Here is a 19,071-nt window from a genome sequence, read left to right as displayed (position 1 = left end):
TGACAATTGCTTTTTGACATTGACGATCGGTAAAAAGTATGGCATAGACAGATTATACATTTATGATAATATAAATATGCTGACAGATTCGACACGTGCGAAAATTATCACGTTTTTGTACAGTTAATGTTGCTGATTTTTTTGAGATAATGTTATAGATCTCAATCTCTAAATTTATAAATTACTATTTATGATTATCCAATTGTGATACCAATATTTTTATAATAGCTGAAGCTATGAAATAATAATATCATGGCAATGTAATGAGATAATGTTTTACGAGTGTCGAGTAGGTCATAGAGAACTCTAGAGGATATTATGTGATTTTATCTGTTTTATATCAAGAGATATTTTTTTATCTATGTGATTATAAAATCTGAAATCGGCTTTTGAGTTTTGGCTAATTTATATTGTACCTAGTTTTTAAGAAAACAATAAAAAGTGAAATACAAATCGGACATGAGAGTCTTGTATTCAAAAACATTTACATAATGACTTGAAAAATCTGTAAAACGAAATTCAAAATGGTTTATGAAACCATTCCCCGAACAGTTCGGATTATCTTGCTTGGTGAACCATCAGTGGGTAAAACATCATTAATACTCTCACTGGTTACTGAAGAATTTGCAGAAAATGTGCCCCCTAAAGCAGAAGAAATAACAATCCCTGCTGATGTTACCCCAGAGCAAGTACCGACGAACATCGTCGATGTATGTCGTAAGTACATGACAAATGTAGACTATTTGTAATAATTTATGAATATGCGATCATGATATGTATCTAACACCCCTTTTTTTTAAAGTAACCGAACAAACTATTGAACAAGTTGCGGAAGAGATTGAAAAAGCACATGTTATATGTATAGTTTTTTCGGTGGATAGACAAGAAACCTTAAATAAAGTTGCTTCTTATTGGTTACCCTTTGTAAGAGACAACTGCCCAGATGATTACCGGAAACCTGTTATTCTCGTTGGAAACAAAATAGATCTAATAGATTATTCCATCATTGATGTAAGTTTGTATTTCATTAGAGTTTATATGTAATATTAGCCCTTCAATATCAAATAATATTATATATATATATAACATTTTAGAACATCTGGGACATTGCTGAGGAATACCCGGAGGTAGACAGGTGCATAGAATGTTCAGCAAAAACCCTAACAAATGTTTCAGAAATGTTCTATAATGCACAAAAAGCAGTATTACACCCAATTCATCCTATTTACTCAATAGAAGAACAGGAGGTACAGTAAATAATTAATATTGTTTTTATTTATACTGAATTATATGTTACAAATTATTTAATTTTAGCTTACAGAAAGATGTAAAAAAGCTCTAACAAGAATATTTAAAATTTGTGACATTGATGGAGATGGTGTATTAGATGATTATGAAATAACAATATTTCAAAAGAAATGTTTTGATACACCTTTACAATTACAGGTATGAATAAAAATATAGATCTCTTTATGGTAAAAAAATGTAAATATTACAATTCAAGATTTTTTTTTTTAATGATATTTCAGGTTTTAGATGAAGTAAAATCAGTAATTGCACAAAATATAGCTGGAGGTATAGAGAATGAATGTATTACTATGAAGGGATTCATTTTCTTGCATTGTCTGTTTATACAAAGAGGGAGAAATGAGACAACCTGGACAGTCCTACGTAAATTTGGTTATGATGAAAGCTTAGAATTGATGCATAGTTATTTATATGCTAAGTATGTTTGTAATTACTAATTTGTCATAATGTCTTAACATTTTTTTCAAAGTTGTATATCATAAAAGGTTTATGTTTAATTTATTTTACAGCATAAAAGTTCCTGTAGGATGCTCTACAGAGCTTTCTTATAAAGGGCAGCAATTTTTAACACAATTATTTGAAAAATATGATCGAGACAGGGATGGTATGCTAAATCCAACTGAAATAAAGAATGTTTTTTCTTGCTGTCCCCATATACCGTGGCACAACTTACGTTATACAGTCCCAACTAATGATAAGGTACTTACTTGTGAATAAATATTCACAATGAAGAATTCAAATATTATTGTGAATAAGACCTGTATGTTACCATAAGTATTTTTTCACCAGGTATATTTTTTACACTTTTTAAGGTATCTAAAATGCAATGGCATTTTTTATAAACATTGTTTAGTACATGTTTAGTGCAATATGGCTGATCAGTTTAATTATGGTAATCCATTCACAATATCCACATATCAGCTAGGTGGCTAATTTAACGAAATAAGTTAATGTCATCAATAAAATGTTTTTGTTGTTCAGCTGTATACTTTAATGTGTAAGAGTTGGTAACTGAGACAGAAAAGTAGACCTATAAAAAATATGAAGCCTAAAACTGATTGCACACTTAATAACTTATTTCATCATTCATAGATTGCATGCATGTTGAACTAAGTTATGCATTGTTGATATTTTATACAAAGAGTACTAGTTAATCAAGGTTAAAATCATTTGAACCATTTTATTTTTTTGAATCGTTTTATGTTATATCTGAAACCCACTACAGAAGCGTAAGATAGGTATCAATATTTGTAAATGTTTTGAATAGAAATAAGATGTTTTAGAATTAAAATATTTGCTTTCAGGGTTTTCTAACTCTACAAGGCTGGATGTGTCGTTGGACTTTAATGACGTTACATGATTTGCAGAGTACAAGTGCTTACTTAGCTTATTTAGGCTACAATTTTCTTGAAAATGATACCCAAAAATCAGCCATACATAGTAAGTATCAAAACAAATAGCTATTATAATGTATTATTGGTTAGCATTACCCTAAAGTGAAACTGATACTAGCTTATAGCTTATGTTTCTTTTCAGTTACCCGAGATAAGAAAGTTGATATTGCTAAAAAACAGTCAAGTCGAAATGTATACCAGTGCCATATTATTGGTCCAAGATCATGTGGCAAAACATCCATATGTCGAAGTTTTTTAGGCATAGCACATAAGGTATGTATTTAATAATTATTATTTAAATATAAAAATGTGAATTCAAGTTCTACTACCTGATTGCTTAGGTTCATGTCTAGTTTTATATACAAAATAAGAGTCTGATCGGTTTCTTTGTCATAGCCTCTGTCTTCAAGTTCAGCTTTCATTTATTTCATCAATAAGTCGTAGCTACAACATAATTTATTGCAGAAAATAAAACCAACTACGTACGAAAGAGGTGACAATAACACGGAAAATAATTGTTGCATAAACACAGTGCTCGTGTATGGACAAGAAAAGTATTTAGTTCTGAGGGAGATTCCCATAACCCGCGTGTCGGATCCACTGCAGCCTCACGAAGTTAACTGTGACGTGGCTTGCCTCGTTTATGATATCGCCGCCACTAGATCATTTGAATATATTGCTAGAATATATATTGTGAGTATATACCAGAACTTGTTGTTTCTTTGTGATATATTTCTAGAGATATTTTACCGAATTTGTTTCATAATCTCACTTCCAGTGTGCTTGTCTCATGTTTCTAGCTGTATCATATATTTCTAAATTAAAATAAAAAAAAAATCTTTAAATATTTTTTTTCTTATTCTAGAAATATTTTGCTGAAAGTCACATTCCTGTTTTAATTGTTGGAACTAAAGGTGAAAATATAATGATGAGACAGGAATATATTTTACAACCGGACGTGTTTTGTAACAAATATCAACTTCTACCTCCGCAATTTTTTAATATCAAAGAGAACAAGCACGATGTTTTTGTTAAGTTGGCGACTATGGCTGCATTTCCGTAAGTATTGTCTACGTACATAAAACACATTTTGCAATAGATTTATATTTTTAATGATTCGGTGTGTAAGAGGAATTTGGTTAGTTAGGAAGCTAATTTAGATATATATAAAAAAGGAAATTTCACAAATGTTTAAGTCGCCTATGTTGAAGTTTAATTTATAAAATTTAAATGTCTATTATAATTAATATAATTATTATATCAATCCATTGTCAAACAATATTTTATTATAAAAAAAAAAACTTTAGTCAGTGATCATTTGTATCTTATCAATATTTAGAACGTTGATCGGGAAATTAAATTGGTCACTGTTTAATTTAACAATGTTTACAATTCGTAATAAATATTTAAATTTAAAAGTAATGTTATTTAAGTTGATAACTTCGATTATAAAAAATATTATCAATGCAGTTTTGGTGAATATAAAAAATTACCACTGTGATATTGTTAATATCGCACAATGGTAGGTCTTATAAATTCGGGGGTATTCCATTACGGTATTTTTTAAATTATAAAGCATAAAGATGATCAGGAAAATCTAAAGGTCAGTGGTCACCTCTGTCATCTCCTAGACTTTAGTACTATTAAAGCTCCGTTGACCACGACCTCTAATATTTTTAGATCCCTTGTGTCTGTAAAATAAATAACTCATTCACCTTTAAAAATAGAAAGAAATCTCCAAAGACCACAGACGACAATAACCGATGAATGGAGGTCTGTCAAAAGTAAAATCATATTTTGCATATTTTTTTAAAGGTAAACTTATTCATCGAGCTATATCGAATATTTGCTGTGATGCTTAATTTAAATAGGACATAATTATGTGTTAATACTTTTAACCTGTTATTTTAATTGTATCTTGGTCAGTCAATTTCAAGCTGCTTGGATTTTATTCAGCAAACACAGGTTGGTATTACTATAATTTTCAAGTCTAAATTTCTATAAAGATGCTACATAAAATGCATTCATTTTGTAATTAATTTCAATTTACATTTCAGTACAATCTTTTAAATTATAATATATAATACTAATATATGAAAAGACATTATTCATAAAAAGGCAACTCCCTTTTAACTAAGGAGAAGTACTTAACAAATCATATAAAATTTATCTTTTTTTTTAAATAATGTTAATAGAATTAAAATTTTAGTTTAACACTGCTCACTTACGTCAATAACAAGTTTTGCTTTTCAGGCATCTAAAGCATTTTGCGAGTTTGGCGGGAGAGAACTCGTCGTGGTGGAAAGCTGGTATCGGGGTTGCCGCAGCGACTATTATGGGCTTCATGCTTCTCAAGATGTTGAATTTCCAACGACGGTAGATTTTGACATATGTATTGGATATATTGAAACTTGCCAATTAATAATATAGGCGTGTGATACGTGAGAAATATCTTTAAATAAGTAGATCTTATGAGTATCCAATACAAACCAAAGACATGTAATGCAATGCGTTCATAAATTATTATTACTTTTTTGTTGTAAATAAAATGTTTTAATTTAAAAGATCTTTTATTTTAACTATAATAAGACTTGTCATGAAGTTGCCTTCTCTATAAATTATGTAATAAATAAAAGACGTCATGAAATAAAATTACGTTTGAGAATGATTAAATGACAACTGTTATTAACAATCACATGGGAATTAAAACAGCAAAAAATAGTTTACATATGAAATAAAATATAAAGAGGAGAGAGAAAATAGATAAATATAATTAATTAAATAGTTTTACGAATACTAGAGGACAAAGGTTGTATGAACTTCATAACATACAACATGTTTTTTCTTTCATGACAGCTATGTTAGTGTCTAATGTAACATTTGTTTATCAAACGAATGTGTTATATGGCCAAGCCGTTAGAACTGAAACATTAGAGGTAAACATAACACAATTTCCAATATGTACCTATGTAAAAATAAGACGATTAAATAAATCGTCATTTAAGTTGCTGATGGCAAATGCTGGGGGCACGTCATTAATTCGTACCCACCACTCATTGGTGTTAGCGTTGTCGTCGCTTTTAAACGTCTATAGTATAGTGAAATGTAATACTTTATTTATATACATATTTAAAATCAAACTATAAGAACCGCGGTTGCTCAGTGTTTAGAATGTGCATCTTAACCGGTGAGTGTGGGTTCAAATCCTTACCAGCACCACCAAATTGTCATATGCTTTTTTATTATTGTTTATAATTCATTTTGTGCTCAGCGGTGAAGGAAATCATTGCTGGAAAATCTACACGAGCATCTGTACGCTGTAATATACGCAAAAATCATCAATCAGACGCTTCATTTAATGACCTTTCATTAAAAAAACCTCCACCCCGAAACTCGTCCGCCATTGTAGCTTTCATCTTTTAAGATCTTACCCTGTTTAAATGTTGTTATTTTAAACGATAACTTTTTTTTAAATAAATTCATATTATGTTATTACACTTTTATATATGGATAATAAATAATATTAGCAATATTAAATTATTTAATATACAATTTTATTCATATGTATAATTCAGATTTTCAGCATATAAATAAATCTCAATCACTTATTGGTGTCAGTTATTGTTCAGATCAAAATTGAAGTACATATCACGCGTATTATATTGTGCACATTATTATCGGTAAGGGTAATGACGATAGATAGTTTGCAAGGACATTTGCGATTTGCGATATGTTCAGTTGACCTGTCTGATGGAACACCAAGAATTAAAAGAGAACCTACAAGCATGACTAGGTAAATACCACACACTCAGCAGATATTCTACCAAATAGCAGTGAGCAGTATTGTTGTGTTCAGGTTTGAAGGGTGAGTAATCCAGTTGCAGGCACAAGAGACATAACATCTTTGTTCCCAGGTTGATCACGCTGATGGGATGAAAGGATTGGTTAATATTTCTCACAGTACCATTGTACAGAGCGCTCGTGACCACTAACCATGAGGTAACCTATTTGCCCGTCCTCCTACTTATATCATAAAAAAAAAACTTCATTATCTGTAGAAGTTATATATTTGACTGTTGGAATATTGAGAAGTTTCCTACTCTTCTAAAATAAAACAGTTTTTTTGATTACCACTTTATTTTGTCGACATATTTATAGAAGAACACCACAGGATAGAAATATTTAAAAAGTAGTAATAAAATTATATCTTTGACAGATTCATACACACTATATTACTATTCCTATTTTCAAATTATAAGTTTTAGTTTACTAACTTTATTTATTATATATAAATATAATACATAATTATATAGTAATTTTGAGGTAAAAAAAACAAAAAGACAAGTCCACTTAGATGAATGACTGCAGGAATGGATACATTTGTAATGAAAGTTAAAAATATTACATTTTTGTGAAGTTATGTTTGTAATAAGTCAATACATTTAGCATCAGTCACAACAAAATATTAAAACCTAAGTTCAGATTAACACTAAAATAAACTATTTAATAAGGTCTCTGGCGATCTCTGCCTCTGAAAAAAAATTGTATGAAATTTAATAATAGTAAAAAGTATTAGGTTACATTAACACATTCAATTTATTTTTAATATTAATTAATAAAAATTACCCTCCATCTCCTCTCATTGCTCCGCCGCCTGCACGATCTCCGCCACCGCCGGAACCGCGCCGATCACCACCACGGTCACCACTGCGATCGGGACGGCTGCCCCAGCCGCCTCCACCTCCACCACCTCCTCCACCTCGTCCACCGCCACGGCCTCCACCGCCACGACCGCCTCTTCCTGGTGGTCCACCTCCACCACCACCTCCGCGGCCGCCTGATGGAGGTCCACCACTACTGCCCCCATTGCCGCCACCGTTGCCTCCACCGCCCGGTTTTTCTTCGTTGCATCGGTTGCAAGCTTTTCTCCACGAGAAGTTAGTATTTCCACAGCTTGGATTCGGACATCTCCAGTCACCAGCGCGATTGCCTGATGGTGGACCACCGCCTCGACCACCGCCCATGCCGCCACCGCCGCCCCCTCCGCCGCCGCCACCACAACCTCCGCCTCCGCCTCCGTCACCACCACGACCGCCGCCACCACCGCCTCGGCCACCGCGGAAACCACCACCGCCACCGCCGCCTCCTTTTCCACCGCCCCAAGTATTCTGTCTTTGTGCTAGTGACACTTTTATCGTTGCTCCTTTAAAATCTTTTCCATCAAACCACTGTATAGCAGATGAAGCAGCATTGGAATCTTCATAGGTCACTGTTGCTTCACCCTTAGGTTGACCTGTAGCTTTATCTTTATACATCCACACTTTGGGTCTTTGTGTTTTTTTGTCTGTCTGTAAAATAATTAAATTCAATTAATTTGTTTAATTATTGTATAATTATAATGCAATAAATTGACAAATTGACAAATGATGATGTAATCTCTATTCCCTCAATCTGATGGGACTGCAAATTCATCCAGACCGAAAATAATTCAGACACACAACCAACTGTTTTAAGTGCTTTCGGAGGCACGGCAGTGTGCACACTTCCAACTTCCAGGCAACAGGTTTTTAAATGATTTAAATAAGTTTTTATTCTATATTCACAAATATATAGGTCTAACTATACCTACAGTTTAATATGTATTTACAATTAGGATATATGGAATGTTTAGATTTATTTTACTTCTGGAAAATGTGTTTATTGAAATTGCTTCTAAAAACACTGAATTATGGAGAACAAACTGCATTAGTAATTTATCACAGTAAATAATTGCACTTATATTGGCACTACAAGTTAATTTATTTACATTTTTAACGTGTTTATAATTCCTTATCTTATATTACCTTTATGATACCTATTGCACCAAAGAATTGACAAAGTTCATCTTCAGTTGTAGATGGGTTCATTCCCTGTATGAAAACAGTATCTTCTTGAGTTATCATGTCTCCACCACCACCTCCTCCTCTATCACCGCCGAATCCACCGCCGCCACCTATAAACAATATATAAATTAATTTCAATTGCACTACAAAACAAAATAAATATGACAATAGACCATTTTCCTATTTCTTTCCTATTTCTAGCGTAATCACTTTTAACCCATTCATACATAACATTATCTTAATGTGTGACAATACCCAATATTGCATGTTGCTTGAGAATTTAAAAACGACAATGTGTTGAGGAACATGCAGTTCATTTAAAAAAATTATTTACAGTTACACTATCAGAAGAATTAAAGTAATCCACTAAACCACTGTTTACTTTACGACGAAAAGACAATGTATCATTCTATTTTAGCAGTGATACATTTAGTAAAGTTATTTTAAAGCACAGGGCTGCCAAAATATATACAGTGTTTCTGGTATACTTTAAAGAATTACTGTGGCCTATGTTTTAAACATATGTTCTAAATAGAATGTAGCATGACAGTATTTACTTGGTATATAAATAACCAATGGATTTTATTGAAATAATAAAACACTTATCCAGCTGCTGACAGTTGTAGAATACTCCAAGTATAAGCTAAAAATTACGAATGTTTAGTCAATGATTACCTTGCACCCATTAATTGTACATCATAAGTAATATTTTTATACCTTAACTTTAAACCTGATAATAAAACACCCATAATTATCTCATTATCCACCTTTATAAGACCACTTGCAAGTGGAATATTATTAACTTATTTTAAACACCTAAATGAAACCTTGTGTTCATTGACACTAAATTAAATAATCTAGTGAAAGAAGAATTTTAATGTTAACGTTAACATTTACTTTGTATATAAGTATTGGTGTATAATCTAACCCTCTTCTTAATTACATACCAGAAAATCTGTTTCAATTCCATATAATTATGGAATATATAAAAACCCATAATTACTGGGTTTCAATCCTGATGAGTTACACTTACTGTTTTTTTAAAACCCAGTTTAAAAAATTAGATACCCTAAGTAGTGAAAGAAGACAATTTGTCAACAGCCAAGAAGTGAAGTACATAACATCTAAATTAATTTATTTGGCAGCCCTTAAAAATTACAAATTAAAAATATGACAACAGCACCAATCGCTCATAAGCGAGGAGCTTTACCTTTATTATAACCACCCCCCCTGCCGCCGCCACTAAAACAACAAAAACACCATTTAGTTCACACTGGGCAGGCTGGGGGCACACCTTATGATGCACGCAGATTGAAACTAAGGCCATTTTTATGATTGACCATTTCGATGTTGAATCCTTTTCTTTTGCATTATGTAATACCTTGATACCTTGAAAATCTTAGAACAATTTTTGATGTCAAACACATTTACGCATTCTTTGTAAGTCATGCACATGAAAAATCTTAAAAAAGTGTCTTAGAAACTTAATTAAGTCATTGAACCAAACTTCATTATTTATGTATAAAAAATTACATTTAGTAAATTTTTATATACAAATTCATATCAGTAACACTTTTTCAAGATTTATGATTAAGTGATATAAATTCTAAGATTCAACAAGTTTTCATAAATAAGGAAAAATAGTGTGTTCGTTAATGCACCAAAATTTAGCTAAGACAATGTTTATTTCAGGAGAGGATACTAGCCATCGAAAATATTCTCTTATCTGTAAAAGTGTAACAACTACCATTTAATTTTACAATTTGCCAATAGTGACAGTCAAAATGAGGTAAGATGTGACATTAAACCCTACTACATGTTTCAAAAAACTTTAGTAACTATCACAAACCCATGTCAATGAGAACAAATAAAACCATGAAAACAATTATGCATTAAATGTACCATACATATAATTTTAAGTAGGACAGTTAAGTCCTAAATTTCCTAGCAAATCTGACTATTGTTGACAATTTATTTAGAATAAACACTAGAATAACATATATTTCGAAAAAAAATTTTTTTCTGAAAAGCTTTTTTTTTAAATTTCCCAAAATTAATCTATAAATTTCATAAACACACATTTGAGTTTTATAATCATACCATGTATAGATGTCCCAATCTGATGGATAAAAAAATGCTCGGGTTATGTATGCATCAATAACTGCTGGTAAAAAAAAGCGATGAAAACTGTGTTGCCTATGTCTAACAATAAATTTGAAGACATAATTAAGTTGATAAAAATGTATATGACCAGGTTTCTTTATGTCAAAGATTAACTTATAGATTACTTCTGACTAATAAATGTTTCCCAACTCTACCAATAAAGAAATTAGTGGTCACCACACACACACAAACAAAGTAGATGTTGAAATGTTTGTGTAGCAAAAACCTTAATAATATTAAGTCCAACTATAAACTTTGAGCATAGTAAAACCAAACCATGAATAATATCTTAAGCCTTGTCTGTGATTAAAAAATGTGGTAATGAAGTAGGATTGTGACAGTAGCAACATGAATAAATTAGTAGCACATTTACTATAATTAAAACACACAAAGAGCCCTATTATTACTACATTATATCAATAATGCAGTATCACTTGAAATATTTAACTTAACATGTAATATTTAATATACTGTGATAAGTTTTCAGTTACCTCTTTTTTTTTAATATTTATTTGCAAACCTTATAGTAAACTAATGCATGTAGCAAAAGACATTTCCAGTATTACAAATTATTTAGATATTCTTTAACATGCACATGTAGTTTTCTGCTGTTAGGCTGGTTTTTGAAAAGAGAAATAAGAATTTCATATGAAAACACCATTATATTAAACATTTACATCTGATTAAATGAAAAAGGAATACCTTTTTTTTATTATATTATAATTGAATATTACAGTTTTGAAAAATAGCTTTAACTACACAACAACTTCGATAGTTTTCACATATAACCATGTTCAAAAGAAATTTCTTTTGCTGCTGCTGCTGCTGTAATTACAGCATTCCAAATTACAATAAAATTTAACCACAAGTACATTGTAATTCAATCCTAAGTATATAGTATTTCAATATTCACCTTAATTGTAAATTAATTTTCAAGTGAGTATTGATTAAGTTTTAGATCCCTTTATGTATATTTTTTATCTTAACCATAAAGTTGTTAACCTACTTAGCCGCTGAACACTGCTGCTTTCAATCATTAAATAAATTGAATTTGTTTTATGTCTATACTCTTGATTTAATAATTGTGTTTATTTAAAAATAAAATTATTAATAATTCAAGATGCTTACCCATAGCCACCATCTCTATTCCCCCCGTCTCTATTGTAGCTTGATCTATCACCTCCACCATATCCTCTGTCACCCCCAGAGTAGCCACTTCCTCCTCTGTCTCCTCCATAGTTAGAGCCACTACCACGATCACTGCCGCCGTAGTTGCCGCTACCCCGATCGCTGCCCCCATAACTGCTTCCACGATCGCTATTACCGTAGTTACTTCCACCACGCTCATTTCCACTCACGTTGTAGTTGTTACCATTATTTCGGTCGTATCCCCCGCTTCCATAATTGGACCCAAAATTTTGACCGAAATTGTTATCTTGTTGACTTGCTCCATAATTACTTCCACTCCCACCTACGAAATTATATTTTTTTAAAAAAAATAATGATAATTATTATAAGCGAGTTAATAGACCAGTAACTTTACTCACTGCCTGAACTTTGCTGATTCCAGGCAGGGCCGGAATTTTGCCCAGAATAGCCGCTTGGGTTATAATTTCCTTGTTGCTGTCCTGGATTGTAACTACTCTCACTCGAGCTTAAAGTCGGAGGAGGAATCGAATATTGAGCGGGATAGCCGCCTCCACCACTATAATCACCAGACGCGTAAGCTAAAAGCAACATAATTGTGAGTTAAAAATGTTTTGTTTTCAATTAAAGTTATTAAAAAATATATAATGCTTACGGTCACCCATTTTGCGGTTTCACTTTCGGTGATAAAAATTAATATTGATCCTTTGAACTCATAAAATTAGAGTACTTAATACAAAAGAGTATAGAATCTCAAACTAATGCGGTGCCGCACACGAAATCGAAATACATAAATTAATGGCCGACGGAAACACGACGGTGACAGTAGTATAGCGTTAAGGAACAGGAAACGAATGATAGAAAATCTAGTCTATGACTGATAATAAACATAAATAATAGAGGGATGCGGAAGCTAGCACTAAGTAGTAAACCAGTTTTTCTGTACGTTTATGTTGTTATACTCTTTGAAATGAAACTAGTGCGATTTAAAAAGTGCCATTGTAAAGAAGAATATACAGTTTCCACTTTGCAAAATAACATTATTAATATATTAATAATTTAAAGCACATTTTGTTTATTCAAATTTTCAAAGATCCGAACCAAAGAAGAAATGTAATATTAAATCTAGCTAGTAATAGTTAATTATGTATTCGTCGGCTTTATTCTAGAATCTAGAGACTCTAGAGCCCAGCGCTGGAGCGCACTGGAGCGGGAGTCGGAGCCAATGCCCGGAGCGGTAAAATTAAGTAGATGGGAAAAAAAAAATATCTTGTTAAATGTTATAGGTCACTTTATTATTAATTCTTTAAGTTAATTAAAGCCAAGTTATCTTATGGTTTTGTCATTTATGTATCAGACATTATTATCGAATTAAAAAAATATGTACTATAATTCTTCTGCTATTAATGGATCCTTTTTTTTATTTGAAATTTGTGTATCGAAACTATTCACATAATTTGGCGCCATTTTTAATCGTGCCCGACTGAGCATTAAAATTGAATCCGGTCCCAAGAAATTATCGGTTATGACTAATTATATACCATTTTACTTTTGTATTAAACTAATGGTGACACGTAGTTACAAAATAAATGTAGGCGGTAGGCAGTTAAGCGAAACTGATAGAACAAGATTATTATTCAGGCGAAAATGGTTTTATAAACGGGAATAGAGTAATAATATAATACATATATACTAACGGGAATAGAGTAATAATATAATACTTTGAAAGAACGAAATAATATTCGGTAGAGTAAAACGGAATTAAAGGGACATAGTTAGACATCCGATTTCAAATGGCGCTATTTTCAATTTATTCTGGTAATCTAATTTAAAAACGGATTTCGTAATTTCAGGTGATATTCTGTAGCTATAGTAGCACCATACTGGCATTTTATTATTACATATATTTTGGCTGACACTTTTTAAGCTGAAGACTATATGAGATATTTTTCATAAGTCTACAATACTCTATGTATTTCCAACTAGGATATTTTTTGAAGATCACAGATAAAAGAGGGACATTGTGTTAACCTAAGAATTTTACCTCAATAAATATAATTACATCTTATTTATTTTTAATTATCTGTTACAACTCATCCCTCAACTTATAAAGTTGTTGGTACGACCGATAATAGATATTAGATGATAATACGCTAGCAATCTGCATATAAAAACTATAAATGTGTTTATGATATTATAATTGCGTTTTTTTTTATACATTTTTTTTATTAAGAAAATTAGTCGCTAGAGTGAGTCATAGAGGAGTAAAATGAGTAAAATAACAGTAAAGGTATTGTAGGTAATGTTGTTAAAGTAAAAGATGAAAGGGGATTTAAGATTTTAATTTTTTTCTGCAGTTAATGTTGAAAATTTAATGGACAATAATAATAAACAAAGCCCATTGAAAATTTAAATTATCAGTTCAGTTGTATTTAACATGTTTCTTGATTCTTCTTTTTTAGTTGTTTCATAAGATATACTTTTTAAAAGTTACTAAATAAGACCTTATGAAATGTTGATATATCTGGTTCCACATTTGAGTTTGTGCTGTACAGCGCAGGCTTGTTACTGTTCCTAAAAATATTTATCATGATAAATTAAAAGCCGACACAACAGTACCATACAAAATGGAAATTTTGGATTAAATTTACTATCAGTAACTATTTAATATACTATATTATACCTAGTGGCAGCAGATGTGGAACGGGGCGTGACAAGAAGACAATTCATTGGCTGTCCATCCAATTGCCTATTGTGATAGAGATCTACAGCTCTCTGGGCATCTTCAACACTTTTATAAATTATTTCTGCTGTTCCTGGTCTAACCAATCGTGATTCTATCATGCCGCCAACGTCACCAAATAATTCCTATAATAAAAGTGTTTTTGTTCATTATATTAAAATACAAACAATATATTATTGAAAAATAAATTATTTGTACAATTGCATCCATATGAATTAGTAATCAATTGGAAATTAGTATTTGTACACATATTTTAAAGTAAAGCTACTTATTTTGCATTAACATTAATGTTGTTGATGAACCTTATGAAGTTATGACTTGTCTATTGACTTTAATAATTTAAGCTTACACAATGTTATACTCAGAATGCATTACAATATAGGGAAATATGCATGTTTGGAATAATGCTTTTATAAGCTCTGACTGCAAATTCTGTCAATTGTAACTACAATGTTGACTAGTTTGTTGTTGATTTATTTATAGTTTATTTTAGTAAGTAATGACATTTAAAGACCCAACATTTGAATTTTTGTTGTATGTTTATGTGCATTGGTTATTGTGTAGTAATTTGCATTTTATATGATAGGGTTCATAAAATGAGAAGATTAAAACTTACTTCAATATCTCCACCTGTCACTGTGCTGCGTAAATTACTCACTATAATTCTATATTCGTGAGGTTTATCCAATTTTTCAGTTTTATTTTCAATTCGTAAGGCCGCCATAGGTCTCTTTTTCAAAATTGATGGAGGTCTCGGTGGACTTTTCTCTTTTTCTACTATGGTAGTTCTTAAAAATAAATTTAAAAAAAGACAATATTATTTTTTATCTGTGGCCAACAAAAGTTTGATATAGTTAAGTCATGTGCAATTTAATTTTACAAATATAATGAAACTAAACAGATATATTAGATCTATCTATACATAATTTGACTATCCATAGTTGACCTCGAAAACTATTCATCATATCTATAGTACTATCGATAGTATCGTTTTGATCAATACTATCAATACTCTCGATAGTATCAATAGGTCTCTGTAAGCAATACTATTATCGATAGATTAGGTTAAAAGTAATACTATCGATAGTATTGCTCATGGGGAGCTATTGATACTATCTCTAACACCTTAACTATCGATAGTCTATCGATAGTGGACTATCGATATGCAACACTATATTAGATATAGAAAAAATATACCTGTTTATTTCATTGTTATGGGTAACAATTTTGAGTTGTAAACTTGCTTTACGGTTAGAAAATGACTTTCTCAATGGCTCATATTCTTCATCCATGGTATTGTCAATAATTTCTAGATCATTTTCAACTGTACGAATTATTGGCTTTAGTGAAGATTTAGCTGTAAAAGGAAAAATATCCCAAAATTGTATATTATCTTATAATAAATATTTATCTTAATTATAAATCATATTTTACAATGCGAAAAACAATAAAATTCATTTAAAAATTTTTAATAAAAAAGAATATACCAAAACTCCTAGCTTCAATAGATCTATCACCAATATTTTTTTTATTATTAAAAGTTTGCTTTCTAAGAGTTTTTGCTGCAAGTGGCTGTGAAACAACATGTCTCGAAGGATCTGTGAACACTGGTAATTAAGAAAAAAAAAATTATTACTAAATATATTATTGTCAAATATAAAAAAACTGTGACATTTTCAATGGATATTGGGCATATATGCTTTAAATGTAAGTTGAGTATGTTATAAATTATAGTTTTTTAACAATTTTACTAAGTGTCATCTACACTTAATCAAATTGTTGATTTGAAAATGTAAACATCATCTCAAGCTTAGTTTACTTCTTACAGTTAGTGATAAACAACCTATATTCTAACCACATTACTTAGACCTATAGGACCTATATATAGGAACAAGTAATGTGCATATAATACAAAGTTATGGCAAGAAATATATAATGACAAATCTTTAATTTTCTTGTAAGACTGGTATTTAAATAAATATAATATTGCATACATATAATATCTAAAATTAGTTTGATATCAGATCAACCCAACATTTGAAGACATGAAAAAATATTTTTTTATTGTATTCTATTTTGCTGATGTGAAGTTTCTATTTTTCCCTGACTACAGAAACTTACATTTTTATCAGACCCAAGCAAGCACTAAAAGGAATAAAAATTTCCTTTATGTTTTAGTGATAAAAATTTAATGAAATGTTATTGAATGTAATAAGTTAGAAATTTTGCAATTACCACAACTGGCCTACTAAACAGGAGGCTTACTAAAAGCTTAAAAAATAAAATAGGCTGTAAACAAACATCTTTTTTGCATAATAATATACAACTTACCTCTTTCCCGTTTTGTATGAACTTTTATAAATTTTCCATGATTTTGGTTAACTGAACCTCCACATTGTACTTTCCCCATTGCCTGTTTAAATTTAAAAATAAAAATTACATATTTTAGCTTAAAGTACATAACACACTTGGAAAATAAATTACTGAAAAGTACATCAGTTATGTATACGGGCTTGTTATTATTTTAGTTTTCTACCTAGCTTAATAAATGTGATTCTATAATAACTATTATTTTTATAAATATAAATACTATCATAAATATATTGCCTTAACTTGCATTACAAGTTTTGAGATATTTTATATCACCGGCAGAAGTGGTAAAATTTGAATCAAAATTACAACTTTTTTTTTAAATATTGTTAATCATAAGTTAAATTTTATATATTTTTTAACTAATAACATAACCAAGAATATTAGAAATATTATTTGTCAAATTGAAAAACATTTTCTCATTACTCGTTTTGCTCTCATTTGCTCTAATCTTAAGCGTGCATCTTTCTTTCTTGCAAGCTCTGCTAATTTTTCCCTGGCATCGGTGATTTGAGTTCTCTTTTTTGATATAATTTTATTCCTTGCATCAATAATTTTTTGTTTTGCTGGTACAGATTGATTCTTCATTTTTGATTTAGGCCTATAAGCAATAAAATATTAGATTTAATAAGTCACATGTGTCTTAGTGTAAGATATTATGATAAATACCAGGCATCTTAATAACCTACAATAATATTACATGCCAGCTCAGGATATTCCAAAATAATCAAATCTGACATCTGACTTAAATACATATAACAACATGTGTCTAATGATAATTTAATTACATATTTTCTTGAATTTCGTGTGTTACTGAGTTATTTAGAAAAAAGGTCACTGTTGGTAAAGATAAATACATTCACCTATAGACAATGATAATATGACTTACATTGTAAATGCACCGAAAACAATCAAGTTGTTTTGACTTTTTGTATCTAATAACAAATAGGATTCAACTTTAAAAATATTTTGATCAATGTGATTAGGGTATTATTGGAAAGTGGAAATAAATCTTAAAGTAAATACTAAATGCTAAAGTTACAATTACAACCTGAGTATAAACGGATAATATATATTATTTAAAGTTTTATTATTACCTAGAAATTCCCCTCTTCTGTTTTTGTATTATATCATCCAGACTCATATCAACATACGAAGCCATATTTATTGATAGGTTCAAAATTAATTTCTTATGAATAAGATTTAGTTGTGATATTAAATGTAATAATATAATAAATCGAAATCTTAAACTATTTTAATTATAATCACTTTAATGTATTCAGTTGGAATTCAGAAAGATGTCTTATAATCAATCAAATAAACTGTCAAAAGTCAAATAATAGCAGTGCTGCCAAGTGAAAGATCAAAAACCTACTCAGCGAATATTAAAGATACCACTCACTATCTTTTAGAGAAAACAACCATTTAAAAAATCTGTGCGGCACTTAATAAAGAACAGGCGTGTAATATAGGTATTTATGTCTATTTTCAATTAAAACCAGGCAATGATTTCGGGAATTGCAAATCTCAAGAGCATGATGGTAGTGCTAATTACACATGCAGGGCTGTACATTTACCTGTTCTTGAGATGCTATTTAGTATTTATGGCATTTATCTTACTGCTGACTGACGGAATGTGCAGAGGTTCTTATAAATGTTGTCTTAAAGTACTGTTGGGACTGCCACGTTTCTGCTTCCTGCTTTTTTTCAGATAGTTTATACGCAATAATGATAACATGGAAGCTCACACTGTATCCTGAACACGTCAATTAGTAAGATGGAAAATCTATTTTTTGAATACTGGGTGCGGGTGGACATATTTGAACTCTTCATTGTACACCAAATTATAGAAAACTTACCAACCAAGACGTACATACCATGCTCTAATATAGCAAATTTTTTTATCATACAATACTAAAGTACAGTTTGTGAGATATTTCATGATTACTAACACAATGTGGATTAACAATATCTGACTAAAATGAGATTATAGTAACGCAAAAAATTAATACACATACAGTAAAATTGCTACGGTCTGGTAAAGTAGTAAGTACTTTTTATATTA

At 30.5% G+C, this 19,071-nt stretch overlaps 3 protein-coding genes across 5 annotated transcripts; 1 reads left to right on the top strand and 2 right to left on the bottom strand.

Moving 5' to 3' along the window:
- The first annotated feature begins 336 nt into the window (after positions 1-336).
- LOC113400098 (mitochondrial Rho GTPase) lies at positions 337-5,266 on the top strand. 3 transcript variants are annotated; one of them, XM_026639502.2, is made up of 12 exons: positions 337-717; positions 803-1,011; positions 1,095-1,247; positions 1,315-1,446; positions 1,530-1,726; positions 1,818-2,007; positions 2,613-2,748; positions 2,845-2,975; positions 3,168-3,395; positions 3,568-3,761; positions 4,629-4,667; positions 4,956-5,266. In XM_026639502.2, the coding sequence occupies exons 1-12, from the start codon at positions 525-527 to the stop codon at positions 5,080-5,082; spliced, it is 1,929 nt and encodes a 642-aa protein (XP_026495287.1). In that variant the 5' UTR covers positions 337-524; the 3' UTR covers positions 5,083-5,266. The 3 variants fall into 3 exon arrangements, with proteins under 3 accessions (XP_026495287.1, XP_026495286.1, XP_064071640.1); XM_026639501.2 differs by lacking the exon at positions 4,629-4,667 and having other exon boundaries at positions 339-717; XM_064215570.1 differs by lacking the exon at positions 4,629-4,667 and having other exon boundaries at positions 339-717; positions 3,568-3,770.
- A 1,642-nt stretch (positions 5,267-6,908) lies between these two features.
- Caz (cabeza) lies at positions 6,909-12,737 on the bottom strand. The gene is made up of 7 exons (XM_026639506.2): positions 12,549-12,737; positions 12,295-12,474; positions 11,876-12,218; positions 9,795-9,826; positions 8,546-8,694; positions 7,329-8,050; positions 6,909-7,233 (listed from the first exon to the last, which is right to left on the bottom strand). Exons 1-7 carry the CDS (start codon positions 12,556-12,558, stop codon positions 7,206-7,208), a joined length of 1,464 nt encoding a protein of 487 aa, XP_026495291.1. The 5' UTR covers positions 12,559-12,737; the 3' UTR covers positions 6,909-7,205.
- Positions 12,738-14,220: 1,483 nt separating this feature from the next.
- LOC113400104 (polymerase delta-interacting protein 3-like) lies at positions 14,221-18,338 on the bottom strand. The gene is made up of 8 exons (XM_026639511.2): positions 18,104-18,338; positions 17,433-17,607; positions 16,968-17,049; positions 16,124-16,243; positions 15,834-15,993; positions 15,253-15,424; positions 14,577-14,761; positions 14,221-14,467 (listed from the first exon to the last, which is right to left on the bottom strand). The coding sequence occupies exons 1-8, from the start codon at positions 18,166-18,168 to the stop codon at positions 14,377-14,379; spliced, it is 1,050 nt and encodes a 349-aa protein (XP_026495296.1). The 5' UTR covers positions 18,169-18,338; the 3' UTR covers positions 14,221-14,376.
- Positions 18,339-19,071: the final 733 nt, after the last annotated feature.

The sequence above is a fragment of the Vanessa tameamea genome, chromosome 8 (genome assembly GCF_037043105.1).
Source record: "Vanessa tameamea isolate UH-Manoa-2023 chromosome 8, ilVanTame1 primary haplotype, whole genome shotgun sequence".
Taxonomy (NCBI): domain Eukaryota; kingdom Metazoa; phylum Arthropoda; class Insecta; order Lepidoptera; family Nymphalidae; genus Vanessa; species Vanessa tameamea.
The sequence above is the reverse complement of the archived record's forward strand: the minus strand, read 5'-3'. Positions and strand labels throughout refer to the sequence as shown.